The 18,562-nt window shown below is 36.2% G+C and overlaps 1 protein-coding gene across 1 annotated transcript in view; it reads right to left on the bottom strand.

The window, feature by feature from the left end:
• KNDC1 (kinase non-catalytic C-lobe domain containing 1) overlaps positions 1 to 18,562 on the bottom strand; it is a 77,375-nt gene that overhangs the window by 32,988 nt on the left and 25,825 nt on the right. Inside the window, exons 7-9 of the mRNA XM_085325557.1 lie at positions 4,377 to 4,523; positions 2,190 to 2,307; positions 779 to 1,800 (exon numbers count right to left, since the gene is read on the bottom strand). Of these exons, the coding sequence (XP_085181683.1) occupies positions 779 to 1,800; positions 2,190 to 2,307; positions 4,377 to 4,523 (1,287 nt within the window). The remainder of the gene's footprint in view (positions 1 to 778; positions 1,801 to 2,189; positions 2,308 to 4,376; positions 4,524 to 18,562) is intronic.

Genomic DNA, 18,562 nt, shown 5'->3' on the forward strand with positions numbered 1-18,562 from the left:
AGCAGAGAAGAGGCCACACTACACTCACTGAATTCCAGTAGGAAAAAAAAAAAAAAAAGAGAGAGAGAGAGAGAGCTTTCCCTCTTCCTATTTGGCTATTTATAGAGATGAAATGTTTGAGATATTCATGGTACTGTGCACATATTTGAATTTGATCATGAAATAGACGTAACACACACAGAAGCAGTAATTTAAGAACACAGGATAGATACAGCATATGCACACYTCTCAAAATCCTAAAATGCATATGTAGATTAAAAAAAAAAGAAAAAAGAAAAAAGAAAAAGTCTTTTCCCCTCCTGAAGCAAATGGGATACTGCCATTGATTTCAACAAGGTCAGGTTTACACCCAGGAACTCTACAATTTTCAAAAGCACCTAGGAGGCCTACTGCAAAGTATTGAACTTCAGGTACTGACAGCAACATAARAGAGTCAAAAATCTACATGCGTTTTGGTAATGTATTCTTACAAATGTAATGAACTATTCATTATGCTACACTAGCACACTAGTGAGCGTACTCCAGTACACTTTGTAAAAAAAAAAATTAAAATGAATGTTGATTTTGCAATAGGATGAATTTCACTGTAGCGATTTGCTTCTAAAGAAGGATCACCGTGTTTTCAATGTGAATGCCAAAGTGTGCAGATTAGCAAAATTCTGTTCTGCAGCACACTAACCTGCTGGGGGCGGGGAAGACAATCACACAATATTTAAGTCATTTCGTCTCCACATAAGTGACTACAGCAACTATATAACGAAGACTTGATTTTTACTACCTGCTCATTACTTTTGATTTCTGACCCTCTGCCTCCACAAAGATTATCTTCATTATTGTTTGTGCTCATCACACCGTTGCTTAATTCTGGAGAACTAATTAGGTTTGATCCATATCTGTTCCCACTGGGTTTTGTTGTMAACACTGCATCCATCTTGTTAAAATATGTTAAAGAATTTTCATTTGGCCCTTGAGAAGTTTCAGTACAGTCTTCCAGTGCCATGTAATTGTCTAGCATTTTTGTTCCAGCAATCGACTGATTAGGGCTTTTTAGTATACCAGACATATTYGACATTTCAGAGGTAGCATCAGAACAGTCTTCTTTATGATCAGATGAAAGAAAACCTGTATTTTTACCATTAATAAGTGACATGTGTTCTTCTAAGTTCATGCCAGACACCTGTGTACACACACAAGGAGCTTCTAAATGAAGATCATTAACCTGGTGATTCTTTGGTTCTACTTTTGGTGGATTACTAATAGCAAATGAATTAAGATTTCCCTTTGAAAAAGCAACCTCATTATTATTGTCTAGAGGTAGTGGTTCTTGTGTAAGCAAGTGATTTTTCCTAGCTAGCAGTCCACTGTTGGTTACAGGTGCAAAGAAGGGGTTTGTATCTGAAGCTTCAAGTGGCAGCCTTGGAAAGGTTTTAATTTTTCTCAGACAACCTTTCTTAAAAACTCCATCACTCTCCATGTCAATAACACGTGATTTTATATCCAAAGCAACACTAGCAAAACTGTCATCATATGCTGCATGTTTTTCCTCTTCTTTGCTCCTCTTAACTTGAGTTGCAAGTTGAGAATGTTGAACTTTCTCATTATCCAGATCAATTTGCATTTCCATTAATCCGCTTTCTCTGCCAGTCACCATAGTAACTACAGAAGAGTCCTTGTGACAGGTAGCTGTCACATCTTCCACTGCAGAGGAATCACCTGCTATGTTGTTTTTCTCATCTGAGTATAATTTAGATCCCAAACTTCTTTGACACACTCTTCCCTTCCACATGTTATCACAGCCATCTAGATGCAAAGAAACAGGTGCTTATATTAAATATACATTAAAACCTCGTTTTTCCTAGTGAGTCTCTATAGCTCTTTTTCTGCCACTACTAAATATCTTCCTTATGTTACAAAAAATGAGTGGACATTCACTTTTAATCATAAAGGCCATCCTACACAGATAGTCAACATAAGTTGAAACAGAAGTTTATTCAAAATATATCACATTCATTGACAGTTTTGTGTTGTCTGCTCCTCCTCTCAACCCCAAACCTGCAAATATTTAATAATGACTTTTAGCTATCCAGAAAAGACCTTCTAACAGGAAAGTACACAAAAGTAGCATTTTAGAAATCATTAGATATTTCAGAAAGTCCAAAAATTCTAAACTGAATACATTTTAAGCTTACCTTGAGAAGCACCAAATGATTCAATTGAAAGAACCCTTCTTCCAACAGCAGATAGACTTCGACAAATATTACTTGATGAATCAATCTTCAGTTTTTCTTCACATAATGACAAAATGCTCTAGAGAAAATTAGTGTTAAATACTTATTTAATGCTGAATAAATTTATGAATTTTGACTAAACTGAATCACGTTCACTCACAGAATACAGCTAAATTTATAAGATGCTACATTAAAATCTCTTGCACTGTTCGTTGTACTATTTCTATTATATAGCTGAATTCTTATTTTTACCATGGGCTGTCACGAAATTATTTAATTCAATTCAACAAATAAAAATTAATTATCTTAAATATTATCCTTAATAAATAATGCACTGGAAATGTAAGAAGCTAGTGTGGATTATTTTTTAAACAGTTAGTGTGTCACTTATTCATCATACTGCTTATGTCACTGGATTTATTACCAATATCGCAACAGAAGTAAATTCTAAGTATTTTTAAACCTACTGACAAATACAACTATCCAGAAAGCATTATTCCATTATTAAAGAAAATGGAACTACCAGGTCACTAAAACTAGTATTATATCAACATCTCTGATCTGTAGCCTGGGCATCAGCCCTAGTGTCAACTATGTGTTAGCTATGGACATTGATACATTTAGAGAACTGTCAGTATGGGCAAGAAGTAGAAGAGGGCTCTCTTTCCAGCTGCATCCCACTGCTTCCTTGGTGACTGTTCCTAGGCAAACACTGACAAGACTTCTTGCAGCTCTGAGAAGCTGCTCTTATGTCCCCATTAAAGCCACTGAACCACTCTTCTGCTGTTGTGAGTGGAAGAAAGAAAATGGCTCTGCTGCTTCACATACCAGACTGAGGAAAGACAGGAAAAAGGGATACAAGTATCCAGCTGTGATGGAACCTACAACACACTTGCAAAGCTCTGTGTTTTTGCTCCATAGGCATCCCCCCTCCCCACCTCCAAGAAAGTGTCTGAAAGGAAAGGAAGGCAAAAAAGAATGGATAATCATAAAGCAACACTTGTATACTACCCCCATCCAGTTTTGACCCACACCATTTCTAGGTTGATGTGAACAGTCAGGAACAACTTTCAGGAACTTCAAACCAACYGGAGACAATAAGCACTACACAATCCTTTTCCTAATTCTTCTGAAAAGTACATGATGAGAGATACAAGAGTTGATTACGCAGGCTCCATGCCAGGAATGGTGCCCAGCCTGGCCTATCTTCAACCAGGGAACCAGTMTTATTTCCATTTGCTTTATAGCAAATGAGTGTGGCAACAGATTCTTTCTGCAAAGTACTGATTGCAGATGCTGGACCATTTACAATATATACTGTCAGCTCAGAAGGGGGGAGGGGAAGAAAGAAAGAAAGAAAAAGGGGATTAAGATACCAGTATTCTGAAGTAGTAGTACTGAAGCCCAAAAAAGGTCATGTTTGGACAACCATTATTCTTCAGCTATAGTCTGAAAGCCCATAATGTTACAATGATGTACTTTCACATAATGTCAAATAATACAGAACATGGTGACCAACATTTAGAATGCAAGTTCCTTGAATATATTGCTTTTCAAAATCCCAGCTATCTTCAAATTCTTCTAAAAATTATAGGTAAAATAAGAGGCTAAATGAAACAAGATACAAAAATAACTAAGAGATAATCAAATATTGGTCAACTTTTATATATTTATAGAAAAACTAAATAATAATAGTGCTTTAAACATGCCAAGGAGAAGAACGATCCTGGAGCATGGCCTCCCATCCCCTTTTTGAATGCAATCCAAGCATCATCTGAGCCACTACACATTTTTTTTTTGTGGTATAATGCCTTCTGTGCTTGCTTCTAATGTGTCTCTCTCTCTCTCTCTTCCCCCCCTCCCTCCCCCCTCCCTCCAGTTAGCCAGGCAAATCAGATCCGTAAGAGTATTTATACAACCTTCTTAAAAACTGAGTTACTATAAAACACAAATCTGCTTTTCAGGCTGCATTGCCATCAGATTAGGAAGTCATAAGAGTTTCTTCTGAGTTGGGAAAACTTCTGTTCTGTTCCAAAAATCGGGGCATATTACACATACAGAACATCTTTCTCTACTAATGAGCGCACATCCATAAATTTTGTCAYTTCTGTAAAAGAAAACACTTAAAATTATGGAGGGCTGTTTTACCTCAATATCTGGCCTATCTTCAGGATTCTCTTCTTGCATTTGTTCGAGGAGAGCATGCAGATCTTGTCCAAACTCCGATTCTGTCTCAGGTTCTACTATGTATTCAATTGCTGCTTTTAAGGTTGCACCCAAAGAATAGATGTGTGCCTGCATAAAGTTTAAAAGAGGCAGTCAATATTTTTACCAATTCTCACATTCTCTCTTGCTCTCAAAATCCTGAGATCACAAGGGACATAGCTTACATTGCTATCACTTTTAACTTACCAAGTAAAAGTTCAGTGGAAAGGTAGTTTAATTTAAACAGAATAGGATGAACAAAACAAGATTTTAGTTCTGCTTTGAGACTTCAAGATTAATACAAAAGTTAGAATAAAAACAAAACAAAACTGTATGTCATGTGACAAAAAAGAAGAGATCAGAACTTGGAATTATTGTTTTGCAAAAAATAGCCTCAAGCTCTTCACTATTTTACATCTTCACTATTAAGCAAAAAAGATAACTGAAGACTTTTTTTGTTCTGTCAAGAATCTCAGAAGAACTCTAGCAGGAATTGTTATAATTTTTGTTTTGATCTAGCAGATGAAATACAGTAAGACTAGTGAGTAAAATTTATTCTTTTTTCTACTTTACTGCATAAGTACTGTAATGAACTTAGTACCAGTAGCCTTAGTGACCCATGCTCACATACATGCTATTGAAAGAGTAGTAAGACTTTTTTTATAAGACAAAAACAGGCTATATTGGCACAGGGATGCCAAAATACGAAGCCTGAACAACAAAAACCTCTAATAAGATGATGGAAAGACAGTTATTTCTTCAGAATTCCTTAGTTCATCACTACCCCATGCACACGTATTCAGTTGCAGAAGAACGAACTCTACCCTAGACTAACAGCACTACTCACAAAAATATATAACGCCTGTTAATARAAGTTTAATGGATGTGATCTCAGTGTTTGCACAAGATAATTTGCTTTAGCACTGACTAGGTATCAATTAATACCTCCTAAGGCTGCTCAATATTGAAGACTAATAATTGCCTGAAATTCTAGATGCATCTCTTACTATATCGTGGAAAAAATTTAACTAAAATTCCCCCCTCCCTCCACCAAAAACTTAGGAAGATTTTTTTTAACAACTTTTTTTCCTTTCTGTAGACTGTTTCATGAAGTTTTGAACAGCAAAAGGCAAGTGTATGGCGTATTTCTTTACTTTGATATTAGACAGACCATCTCTTTAATATTAAACTCTCTTTCAGGGAATAAAGTCATTTTACTTTTCTTGATATTAGACAGACCATCTCTTTAATATTAAATTCTTTTTCAGGGAGTAAAGTCATTTTACTTTTCTTGATGGACAGAATAACACAAAGCTGAATATAAAGCCAAAAAAGAGCAAAGAAATACAAAGCCAAATGCTTTAAATTTTAATACAGCTCTCTTTGAGCTTTTTGTACAAATGGGACATGATACTGTGGTTATTTAATATACTCAGTAAAATATTAGTAAKTTATTCCATGCATTTCATATGACCTGTAACACATGACATCTATTCTACAAAATGGCTTTAGTAAAAAAGAATTGATTATACCTCTAAGAATTAGAGGGAAAAAAATCCATAAGGCACATTATCTGGATATTAAAATTTAATAATTTCAATGGTATGTCCAGAAACTCACTAAAAGGGACTTCCACTATACAGAGTGAGCAATGTCAGCATACCAGATGAACCAAGACTAYATTTTGTGAGGGCAACCTTAGAATAACCCATTTCAGCCTCTCTATACAACTACTAACTTCAGAAATGGGTGTTTCTTTATTATGAAAATTTCTTTCTGTACTCCAACAGTCACTATGTAACTGAAACCAGACTTCACCAGTGATATTTTTAAAGGTAACATATATTGCTCTCGTGCTCTTACACCATATGGCAAAAGTGAGGAACGCTTTAGATTACTACTCTAACTCTATCAATAAATTCTACRCTTGCATTTATTCAGGATAGAGTTCTATTTATAGAAATGTTAAGGTTTACAAAGGCAGTGGTAACAGCTAGGAGGCAGAAAAGGATAAATCAGTAGATTTCTTTAACAACTCCCCTCCAACACCACCACGACCTAAAACAGCCTTCAGAAACAGATAATGTTGTAATACTTGGCATGTCCTTAACAACTCACACCAACTGATAGGCTCTATCTGAGCCTTGAAATAATAACACAGTTTACTCCAAATCTTCAGCTTACTTGAAGGAGTTCTATTTTCCCTTCTATTCCTTCAATTTAGCACCAAAAATACTTCTGGAAAAGCCAGAAAACTAAAATATGGAAGAAAGTTTCTTGCTCTCGCCTCCTTCTCTTTTCACTCAATTCGAAAGTGGAATTTCGCAGATTCCTGTACGCATCTTACCACTCACACATTACCTGTATGTTTGACTCTCTCCAAAAGATGTACAGTTCCTCAGCATCTGATTTCAATTACAGAATGCAGTGTCTATTCTAGATACACAACAGAAGATTAAATAAGATATTATCTTCCTCACTGAAAGAAGTCTAGACAAAGTATATTTGGTTATAATCTTATTATCTATAACTCAAATATCAACTCCAAAAGCAGGACAGAAAGATAAGCAATGCTACTCTGAGGGAACAACGGAAACAAGGATAGGAGCACTGGTTAATACTCTCTTTTGGCAAATTTTCTTCATCCATATGAAGATGGATATGGACATTGTAGGGAATAGGACTAGCAAGGCCAAAGGGACGTATTGTCTTATCCCTCTTCTTCCCGTTCACAATTTCCGTTCAGTGGGGGATAAAGCTTGTATCCCCTAGTCTCTTTAAGAGCACATGGAAGTCTTTTAGAAGCAATAAGACAGACTTCCACTCCCTTTCCCTGTCCTGCTTTAAAGTAGTTCACYATATCTCCTTTTGCACAAGGGATAGGCAGCTTTCTTATAATGAAAAAGGAGGGGTTTTTTTAATGTGCAGAAAATTTGTGTGTTGAGGTATCTCCTCTGACATCCAGGAAATCCAGTTTTCAAGATGGCTATTTCAGTTATCACAGATTGGTATGAATTTCCTAARTCAAAACATATTCGGGTTCTTTGACATTTCACGCCAATCAAGTAAAAAGATATCCAAACATCTGGGTCTAGAAATGTTTAATTCTTCTCAGGCAGAAAAGGAAAATATTGTCACATTAAGGGACATCTAGATTTACAGCACCCCAATGTATTTTGCTCCCTAGTTTAACCAGGGCTATCTATACATCTCTAGAGACCTTTCCTTTATACTCTAAATGAGAAGATGTGGTGCATGTTACATCTAAAACCTTATTTATTTTGCTACAGATAAGGACATTAGTAAGATCTTAAAACGTACTGCTTGCTATTTTATCCATATGCATCACATACCTAACATACATAAATTTTCACATGAGATTCCCCAGCATGTTTGCAGCTCTTCTTTCAAGTTACACTAACTTTGAAGAACCTAGTTCATAATTACAGGAGGGAACAAAACCAGGKAAATTTTACAGGAGACTGAAACTTCCACTTATCAGACATTCTGGTTATAAGAAGTGTTAAAAGAAACRGTTACGCAGCTTTGACTTACGGTGTTGTTGCCATCACAGTATCCCACTTTGCATTTTCTTTTATTAAGGTATGAGGTAAAGAGCAGCTTTTTAACTTAATCGTAGCTTCCTATCTGAGCCCAAACAATGAGAAAATGAGTTTGTGGTCATCCACTAGGTGGGGTGTTCCTCAAGTTTATGCATCAAATCCATTGCTTATACTTACCACACTACTACCAGTTTAGGCCTAGAAAGAAGATTTGACTCTTTGAGAAAGGACAGCAAGATCCTACACGCAGTAAATAAAGCAAAGTCACATGTATAAGATGTTCAGTGCTCAACAGAAGTGACTGCTCGCAGTAAAAACAATCTCACGCTTGATCTAAATTTCCATTGTATTTTATAAGTAGTGCAGAAAATGAACAGGAAAGAGCAACAAACAACTTTCCTTCTCGTGGAAGACAAGTGAAAGCTGGCAGTACTTTGGAAGCTTTAAGAATTTTCTTAATTAAAATTTTCTGCACTGAAGTTTTTTTTTTCCCCTTGCTTTCCAGATTTGGTGGTAGAGACGTACATCCACTTGATGATAACGTTAGCCTACTGCTAGCAAATAGAGCAAGAAAAAAGATCACTTCCCCCCCCCGCCCCCACCAAAATCTAAACCAGCACGAACAGCGCAGAGGAAAGACGTTCTGAGAAGAATCACAAGCATGATCTGAGGTTCTCAAAATATTCCTTTCAGCAACAGGCTGAGGGAGCTCAATACACTTGAGAAAAACTTGAAAGTGATAATCATACAAGTAGCTCTAAATGAAGATCATTTCTAATACTAGAGTGTACCCTCCAAAACAGGAACAACAGCAACAAAAAACACACATAGATAAAGAATTCAGAAAGGTAGCGAGACTACCAAYTTTTAAAACTTTCAGGCTAAGTACTGAAAGAACTTACCAAGGGAGAGGACAGTTTCTACCATCGTTAGAATTTTATATCATGAGAGCAATATAGTCAAAAGGCTTGTATTAGTTCCAGGCGAGTTATTAGGCTTACTTCATGTCATTTTATGACCACTGAACACTACAGGAAGTAAAATCGGGGAACAGTAATGATCCTCTCTGGTTTTCAAATCTGCAAATCAAAAGATGAGGAGAAGTAGTAAAAGCTCCAGTGCCTACGTACAGAGTATGACAGAGGCTCTGTTGTATTACTGCTTGGCAGAAATAAGCTTCTATAGGAACTTGTACTTGCAGACAAACAATACAGAAAAAGAGAAAAAGCTGACAAAAGGGCTTTTGAATAGTGACTGCATAAGCATTTAACATATTACAAAATGTAAATGGCCATTATTCCTAATTGCATCAAGAGTCCACTGAGTTTTGAAATTTAAGTCTTCAAAAGAACTGAAAGAGAGAAACCATGACAGAATTAATACTTACTGTAAAATATTTCGCACTAAATTATATTAAATCTTACTCTAAATTTTATAAACGAATTCAAGCTAATGCTTGAGAAAAATTACTACTAAGAAAATAAGTTTGGGCTTTTAACTTTTGCAGGCACAACAAAGTAACGATTGTATTTAGCAGGGGCAAATGGAAAGTATGGCATTGGTTTAAAATGATTTAAAATTATTTAAAATTATTTAAACCAATAATTTACCTATGCCTCTTTTCACTATGCTGACTCATTCTAAAATGTGCCTTTTTTAAAGCCAAATGAAGTCAGACAGTAATGTTCTTCAGCAACAAAATGAAACAGAAATAGGCATATTAGTTTTTYTAAATACTTTTCTTCTTTACAAAGGGGCCAAATGCTTTCCTGCATAAACAACCTCTAAGTACTGAAAGTGCTGCATTAAATATTAGCTTTTTATTCATTTGACCATTCAGACATTAGATAAATATTCTGCAGAATAAAAATGCTAAACTATTGTAGACTATTCACAAAAAGTATAATCTAGCTCCTGAATTACTAGCAAATGGTGGAAAAATAACATTTTAAACCAATGCCATACTTTCCATTTGCCCCTGCTAAATACAGTTGTTACTTAGTTGTGCCTGCAGAAGTTAAAAGCCCAAAACAGCATTGCAAAGTTCTTCCCCCAAAACATTTTTAAAATAAATGGGGGAAAGAAATGCAAGTAAAGATCAGATATTCTCAAATAATCTACCCACAACTGAAATGCACAYGTATTCCCCCTCTCAAATTGCCTTCTTACTGGCCTAAAACCTAAATAATAGCTTAAAAGTCTTAATGTTCACAGGTGAATGTCAAGCTATCAGTTTACATCACAAAATACAAGACTTATAGATACAATCATCTAAAAAACAGTGCTACAACAATATAAAGAGAAATGAACCAAGCAAGATCTAAATGCAGCAAGAAAAASCATGTAGCAGATACTCTATGACTGAATGTTGCCTAGTCACTACCTTATCTCTATGTTTAGGTTTCTTGTGATCTCTGACTATTTTAGTCCCTCAGGCTGAATTAAGAAAACAAGCTTTTGTACTCCCCAAGACTTGCTTGTTTATTTTCAGTATTTCAATTCCTTTCCCGTATTAATATTGTATCATCAAACATTTAGGAAGTTTCATAAGACTTTCACTGTAAAGCTGACCATAAGACAAAATATGTATATACATATATACACACACATATATGCATGTATGTGTGTATATTTTATACTGTATACACACACATTATATACAAAAAAGACAAACCTAAAGATTAGGGGGAAACAAAAATGAGCTTGGTGCCATGAAGTTCTACAGCAAATGGGAAAGAGGTATCTATATGAATAGTTGAAGTGGTGTCAGTATTTTGACCTCTTTTTCAAGTTAATTTAAATGGACTTTGCAAGAAACTGCCTGAATTTTATAAAACTCTAGCTTTCCCATAAACACTTCCMTCTGCAGCAGCTGTACTTAAAAAAGTAATGCTTGTTTTAGCTTTTATTCRTTAAAGAGAACAGAATTAACACTACAAACTAATCACACCACAAGAGAAGACCAGGGAATCGAGACCTCTTCAGGAGCCAGTTTGTAGTGCTCACAGTTCCTGCAGTTTTACCCCTTGCCCTGCAACCATCCCAAGGGAGACTCCTCTGCCACGGCTCAGCACAGCCCAGAGGGCCTTGAAACAGAACTAAAGAGGAAGAAGTACTAGAATTTCAGAAAGGACCAATAAAATTTGAACTAGAGCTGTATCGAACCGTTTCCCCATGCAGAAATGATGACTGATCTCAAAACTGTCGGTATGTGTATACATTCATGTGGGCTCTCTCCCAATCCCACAGGAGGCAAGTGGGATCAGGGAAGCAGTCCCACTGGGCTTATTTCAGTAAAGCATGAAGTATCCTGTCCTACTTTTATAGGGCATGTTCATTAGCAAAGGATCATTAGTGCCTGTATCACTGGCTGCCCTCTTAGGGAGGGCAGATTTGGGAAGCCAGGTACACATACAGAGCTAGCCACTGTTCTCACTATGACCAGGTCTCACAGTTTTATAGGGCAATAGTCTTAAACTTTGTCTTAAAACAGAGACATCAAATATTCTTCTTAATACATCAGATCAGTAGCATCTCCAGTTTACAAAGAATGTAGAGAGAAAAGACAGAGAGCCTAAAGCAATAATCAAATTTATACAAAACATTGCACTTCTATGGGTGGGCTGAAAGCGGAGGAAGAGGTGTCATATTGACATAGGTTGACATTTTGGTTCTCGGTAAAGTAACACCCAAAGATTAGTCATTTGTTCAGTTGTCATCATTGTTTTAAAGGGGCATCTGTCTAGGCCAGTATCTCATCTCCAACAGTGAATGCTAGAGAAGAACACAAGAAATGGGCATTTGCATGGCGATGCTTACCTAGAAAGGCACCCAAATCTCAAAGATTCGTAGTTGGGGGCTTCTTACCTGGAAAGGCTCAGGACAGATATTTTTCCTCCATGAATTTGTCTAAACTTTATCCACACGCAATTCTTTTCCACAGCTTACTGCATATTGAGCAAAGTAGTATTTCCTCTTGTTTATTTTGAATCCACACTATGTTCATTTCACTGTTGCCACCTACTTCTATATTTATGAGATCTGGCAAATATTCACTCTTTGTACGGCTACTGAAGACTTCACAGATTTCTGTGATAACCTTTCTCTGAAGGTACTCCTTCCCAGGCTAAAGAATCTTACTCTAACTAATTGTTTCTTTTATGAATTCTGTTTCACCATCTGTTCCTGGAAATTTATTTTACTGTTAGTTTTGTCAACTTTATAGTTTCTTCTATGGACACTCTGATTTGAGACAAGTTTTTGATGAATTCTCCACAAAGAGTTGAAATATAAGAACCTCCTGAAGAAGACAAGTTAAAAAAGTTAAACTCAATTTTTCTGCCATGGCCTTATTTGAGAATTCTTTTATAACTTGATCATCTGCTGACTTTGCAAACTCTGTCAGGATTCCTTCATCTGATAGATTTAAAAAGAAAATCTGGTAATTTTTCAGACTCTTGCAATTTTTTTTTTGTTCACTTTATTCCATTTACTACTCCTTTAACCTGCCAGTCCTTTCCATTTTCTTTATTTGGGCAGGACTTTGAAAGCGTGYGATAAAAATTTTTCCTATGTCAAACTCAGTTCTAATCACCTGCTTAGCTAGCTGCATACAAGACCTTTAAGTCTTTTGGGGACTTGTTTGACAGGAGGTACAAGTTTGTTTAAAAACACCTCGTGATAGTCCACAGTCAGCATGCTACCATTTTATTTTATCAGCTGTTTTAGTTTTACTTATAGCTATAAAAAACAAGGGTGCCACTGTCCATAGACTAATTTGCAACTGTAATGAATGTGAAAAGCAATACTGTCAATCCAGAGCTGCAAAAATATGAACTTTTCAGCTGGGTCTCAATGTAGTTCAAGAATAAAGAAACTGTTACCCTAACTGTTGTAAAGATTGAAATATATCTTGAACCACTGCCAGTCACCATCATAAGCATTCACTGTATTTTAAGAAGTCACATGAAGATGAACATACAGAAGAGCTAGACCTTACATAGCTTGAGTATTTTTAACCATGCTGTAAGACTAGCGCATGAAATAACTCATGCGTTTGCCGGGCAAGAGGACAAATTAAGAAAGTATTTCTTGTGCTTCCATCCCAGTATAGTCCTTCCTTAATCATAAAGAGTGGCACCTCCGGAACTGATAAATGATATCCCAGCTGATTCCACTCCTGCAGGACTGTAAAAGTATAGTTATGACAAGTAGGAAGAGTACTGCAGTAAAACTGCTGGAAACTGCAGAGGTTAGATAGCAAAAGTTATAGATGCATTTATCTTTAAAGCTTCTTAAACAGTGCAATTTTTTGAATTCTCTTTGAAACAGTTTCATAGATCACAACTCTCCTTATGATTTATCAGCCATTAACCTCATTACTTTTACGTTACCTGCCACAGGTAATTTATCTGTCACTTAAACTAACACAATTTATTCTCTGTAAACATAGTAACAAAGAAACCTAGGAAACATGCACATGCTGAGCAAGTATTTTTTCTGAAAAAAAACAAGCACACAAAAGAAAATTGTTCATTTAAAAAGGAAGAAAAAGGATATTATTTTTGTCTTAAACCTAACAAAAGTTGCTTACTGGTAATAAAATCTGTTGCTCTGTAATACATTTACGCAGTCCTGTGTTGGGGGATGCTTATTCCATGTTTTGGAGCTAAAGAACTAAAATGGAGCACAGAATTCATTCACATTTTGTTGTTTCCTGTTTAAAACATTACAGGCTAATAAATTCAAGCAGCACTCTACTTCCTTTTCCATGCCATGAATCCATGACACCAGTATTCTAAAGCACTGCGAAGGATAACCTTTTCACAAAATATGCTTTGTTGTACAGTAATCAGTTCATTCTTTTTTGAAGTAATAATCTATACTGGTGTAGCCCAATGTCAGCAGCTCCTGCACAGAATTTTTTCCCTGAGGAAGAGATAGGATCCTTAATGAACTCCAGATGTAAAAAGCTGGTGAAATACTTCTGAACTTATTCCACTGCATAGTATCTTGTGAGACAACACTCACAGAACATCACCAGTTGTCTCTGACCTCAAATCCTCCTAAATGGGATGCTCCTAAAACATGGGATCCTCCTGATGCTCCTAAAACACTGATTTTCACAGAACAGTTGTAGGTGACCAAAGTGGCAAATGAGTTGACTAGCTGGCTCTCAGCATATCTCAGGAATGTAAACAGAAGAGGGTAAACTGAAAGCACAAGTAAACTATGCTCTTGTCTATTTAGCCAAAAAGCTCATGTATTATGCAATGTAACTTGAATCGTACAGCCCATATAGACAAAACATTGTATACACAAGGCATAACATTTACTACTTTCACAAGTTTTTCCTTCAAAAATCATAGCTTCAGACTGACCAGCAGCCCTGGGTAAAAAGACCTGTTGGCATTATGTCTGAAACAAAGAAGGAAAACTTCATTTGATCCACCCCATCTTAAAAAAAAATGGTGAAAGTGCTCAGAAGTTCAAGAATTCTGGAGCAGGTAGGTATTAACAGATTTACACAGCACCTGCTCCATGGATAAAGTACCACCTGAGAAAGTTTAAGCCACTTGCAATGTATTTCCCAGGAAATAAAATCCTTAGCTTTGATACCAGAACTAATCTGAAGTAAGAGTTTATGTGGAAAAGGCTAGAGATCCAAACTCACCACCACTGCTTTTAGTGCATCTTTAACTTTTAAGGAGCCTAGAGGAACCTTGCAAGCTCAACTTCAGAACTGAGCAGCAAACTGTAGGTTTTTGAGGTCATCAAGTTTTACATCAACATTGTAAGAGATTCTTCAGTTTAAACAAAAAAMCAAAAAACTCCAGCTATTAAATGCCAAAATCCTGTTGGCCTCATAATCTGCCTTTGGTTAGGTCTTTGCAGAAACCCATTAAATTTGTTCAGCGCAAAGTTCATGATTGGAACTGCAATTGGTCTGATGATGAAACAGCAAGAACAAGAAGATCCTTCTTCCTATCTGATAGCACAGAACTGACATAGATAACCAGAAGTAATTTGTTTTTGTCATGGAAGGAAAGGATAGCTTTAAATAACACTCAGAAGACACAACAGATTACAGAAGGACAGACAAGGTACCATCCATTGATGACAAGCTTTGCCATTGCTAGACATAATTAGAAGAGTCTCAGGGGAAGTCAGCTAAGGAGAAATGAAACTCAAAATAAAGAGGGCTGTGATACTTCAAAAGACTTACTTCCCTCATCAGAAAAAACAAACCAAAAAGCCTTCTACAAGAATAGGTGAAATGGTATCTCTCTTTCCTTTTGCACCCAGAGTTGAAGAAGGAACAGAGCAGTAGTGACCATCATTCCACAATCCTCCAGGCAACTGCTTTAAAAAGCCAGAGAAATGGCAAAGGCAAGACTTTTTATACCTTCTGCTGTTTTGATTTGGGAAAAAGATGGAGGCTTTCAAATTCAGAGAAAGACCAACAGGTCAGACATGACTAGAGAGAAATACTTACAGTATCACACTGTCAGTTGTTTTCTTTAGTAGGATCAACCTGAACCTTACTTTCTTTAATCTATTGCCTAGATCAGTGGGTTTCATGTGACATTTCAATCTATGCATTTATATCTATATTAAGTATTTATACATATATGGTATCTATCTGTCCATCCAACTTCCTTGCCACATTTCATAGGAATAACAGTCATATGCATCTTAACTTTAGTTTTTGACAAAACGTAATATTTTTAGTTTGCTTTTTCTATTTACAGTAGCTTACATGGTATTGACTTTTGTTTATTTTTAAGGTTGTTGAAACACTTGGACTTGATTAATCAACTCTAACACACTGAGGACTGCAAGTGGAGAGCTGTCACATTCTAGCAAAGAGATAGGAGAGAATTAGAACCAGAAAAGGTCAAAGACTGCCTAGGTGAGAGATCAGCATATCCTTCTCCTACCTTGTTAGGAAAAAGCAAAAGCAAATTCTAGAAGAGAAAAACAGAAGTGTGAACTTCACTTTCTTCCCCTTCTCAGGCCACATTTCTTCTCCCTTTCCCCCACAGGCACTGTCCATTTCGATAACACTTTTTTTTCCAGAATTTTTATTCTTGAAAGTTAAATCTCAGTGTGCAGCAGGGTTAAGAAGAACTACAGCATTCTATCACCTCTAAATAATGAAGGAAGTCATTTAACAGAAGCACTTATATTCTCAATTATCCAGTCTGCTTTAGATAGAGAAAAGGCAGTAAAGACTGAATATTCACTGAGTTCTATTACAGAGGTTCATAAGAACAAGCAAAATTGAATAGCTATATTATTAGATTATAAATGCAAGTTCACACATGGCAGACATCAGTCCTTCATCTCAGTACAAGCTCGTATCTTAGAAATGTTGGGTTCTGCATCAATGAACCTCTGTGTCAGACTCAACGGCAGTTTTGTGATACAGACAAATAGCCATTTGAAATTGGTTTGAGACAGCCAACGCTTTTAACCTGAGGCAAACTTGTATTGTAGTGATAGTTATGGAAATAAGTCTATTAATGAACTCACCAATATTAAACTATTCCCAATGTGCATTTCTTTGGTCAAACTTCACAAGTCTAGCACTGTACTACTCGAGGCAAGAAAATAAAGTGGTAACCATTTTCATTAAGAGAAAGTTACAGCTCTTCCTATTTAGAGGAGGGAATCAGGACTTGATTTATGCTGAAGCTAGATTGTTTGTTACTATGTTAAGCCCAGTCAATATTCCAGTAAGAAAATCCTAAAAGAAGCCTCAAATCTATGCTTTTGCATCTCAGTCTCTTAACTTTTCTCTAGAAAATAAAAAAAGTTATATTCTGTACCACTGTTTACAGCAGCATGCAGTTAAAGCATTAGATAATTTGAGGCTATCCTTTATACTCGGATGCTCATTGCTAACTGACTTTTGTTATATGGTTCAGTGCAAACAAGAAAACTGGTCAGTATTTCTTTTAACAGATAGAGGCACATCTTTCAAATTACAGCAGAAGTGGAAGAGTAAGACTATTCACATCAATTCAGAGAAGTAACAACTTCTGTCATCAGAAAACTTTTACTGATCACAGCCACATCACAGACCTTGATATGTGTCAAAAATAAAAGTGAAAATGATATTAAGTGATTTGTACAGAAATTCTTCTCTGTTTTGGAGTTACAGTATGGACAGTAACTCAAAGTTTCTGTCCTAGGAAAGGAGAGACTCTTATTTCTCTCTCTTGGCAGCATCAACTTTTAACACAGTGTAGTTACTAGGACATAGTGGTAATAACAGTAGCTTGTAAAGGAATAGCAAAGAGGGAAAAAAAAAAAAAAAAGAAGAAGAAGAAGTGGGCAGACACCCAGAAGGAACTATATATTGTGGTGAAACCATTCCCAATCCTTTGACTCCAACCACACAGGTCGGGCCTTTAACAGCACTAAAAAAGCTAGTTAGAAAGCTTCATTGATGGCACGAAAAGCCCTTTTCACTGCTATTTCTAACCTCTTTCTCTCTAAAGAGCCTATAATATACCTGACCCTGAACAGCTAGTTGTTACCTTCCTACTCTCAACAATAATCGAAGGTGCTGTTATTATTCCCACTTTACAAATAGACAGCAGGTCAGCAAATAAGACAACTCTACAACAAACAACATGAAATCAATTACTTCATTTTCAGTTCTGTGCATTGTCCCTTGGACCAAGCTTTAGATCTCTTGCTATTTGAGATTCTCACTGGAAGTTGAAAATTTTAATAGTGTTATTTCAGACACCAGGAGAGTAATGCATTTCATTTTGCTTTCTGTGTCCTGCTCCTTGTTTCCCTTGTGTGGTTGTGAGTGCCAGCTAACTTTAGTAACTAATTAGACTGGAGTCACAGTTCTGTTAGAGGTCTGGATCAGTAATTCACAAAGCAGAAAACAAAACATCTCTTGTTGAAATAACTGTAGCTTTATTTGAGAACTTTTTTTTTTTTTTTTTTTTTAAGAGTTTAAAAAGGGGAAGTCATCCAGTAGCTATACAAACCCCATTATGTGGCTCCATTTTAGAAGCCACAAAATAGGTCAACTCTCAAATCAAGTAAATCCACTGGCTGACAGAAGCAATTTGGATCAGCTGAGCTTTGACACTGGAGTAACAGCTATCAAAGATCCTGAGCATAATTAGCAGTTCCAATACTATTTTTTTTCCTTATATTGGAATCAGACAGTTTCAATATAAACACTGCTTCCCCTTCTTCTCACCAAAGCATACTAAGCAGCTAGAAGAACACTCCTTCTATAAAGAACACTTGAGTAAGGCCATTACCAAGGAAGCAGCAGCAGCACAAAAGATTTTATGTCCTTGTGGAAAAGGCATCTTATTGATATAGTATGAAGAATCCTACAATGCTAAAAAAGCACAAGCATCCAAAATTTGCTCAGAGACATGTATATATCAGTGATATTCTGTTTTTATATAACTGGAGGTAACTACTGTGGGTGAAGGGGCAGACAAGTGCCAATTCCTTTGAAAAAAACAGAACAGCTTGAAGTATTAACAATGGGAAAGAAACTACTAGCTCAAAAAAAAAAAAAAA

Source organism: Rhea americana, unplaced genomic scaffold (genome assembly GCF_003343005.1).
Source record: "Rhea americana isolate MKP2758 unplaced genomic scaffold, rheAme1 scaffold_122, whole genome shotgun sequence".
NCBI classification, from domain to species: domain Eukaryota; kingdom Metazoa; phylum Chordata; class Aves; order Rheiformes; family Rheidae; genus Rhea; species Rhea americana.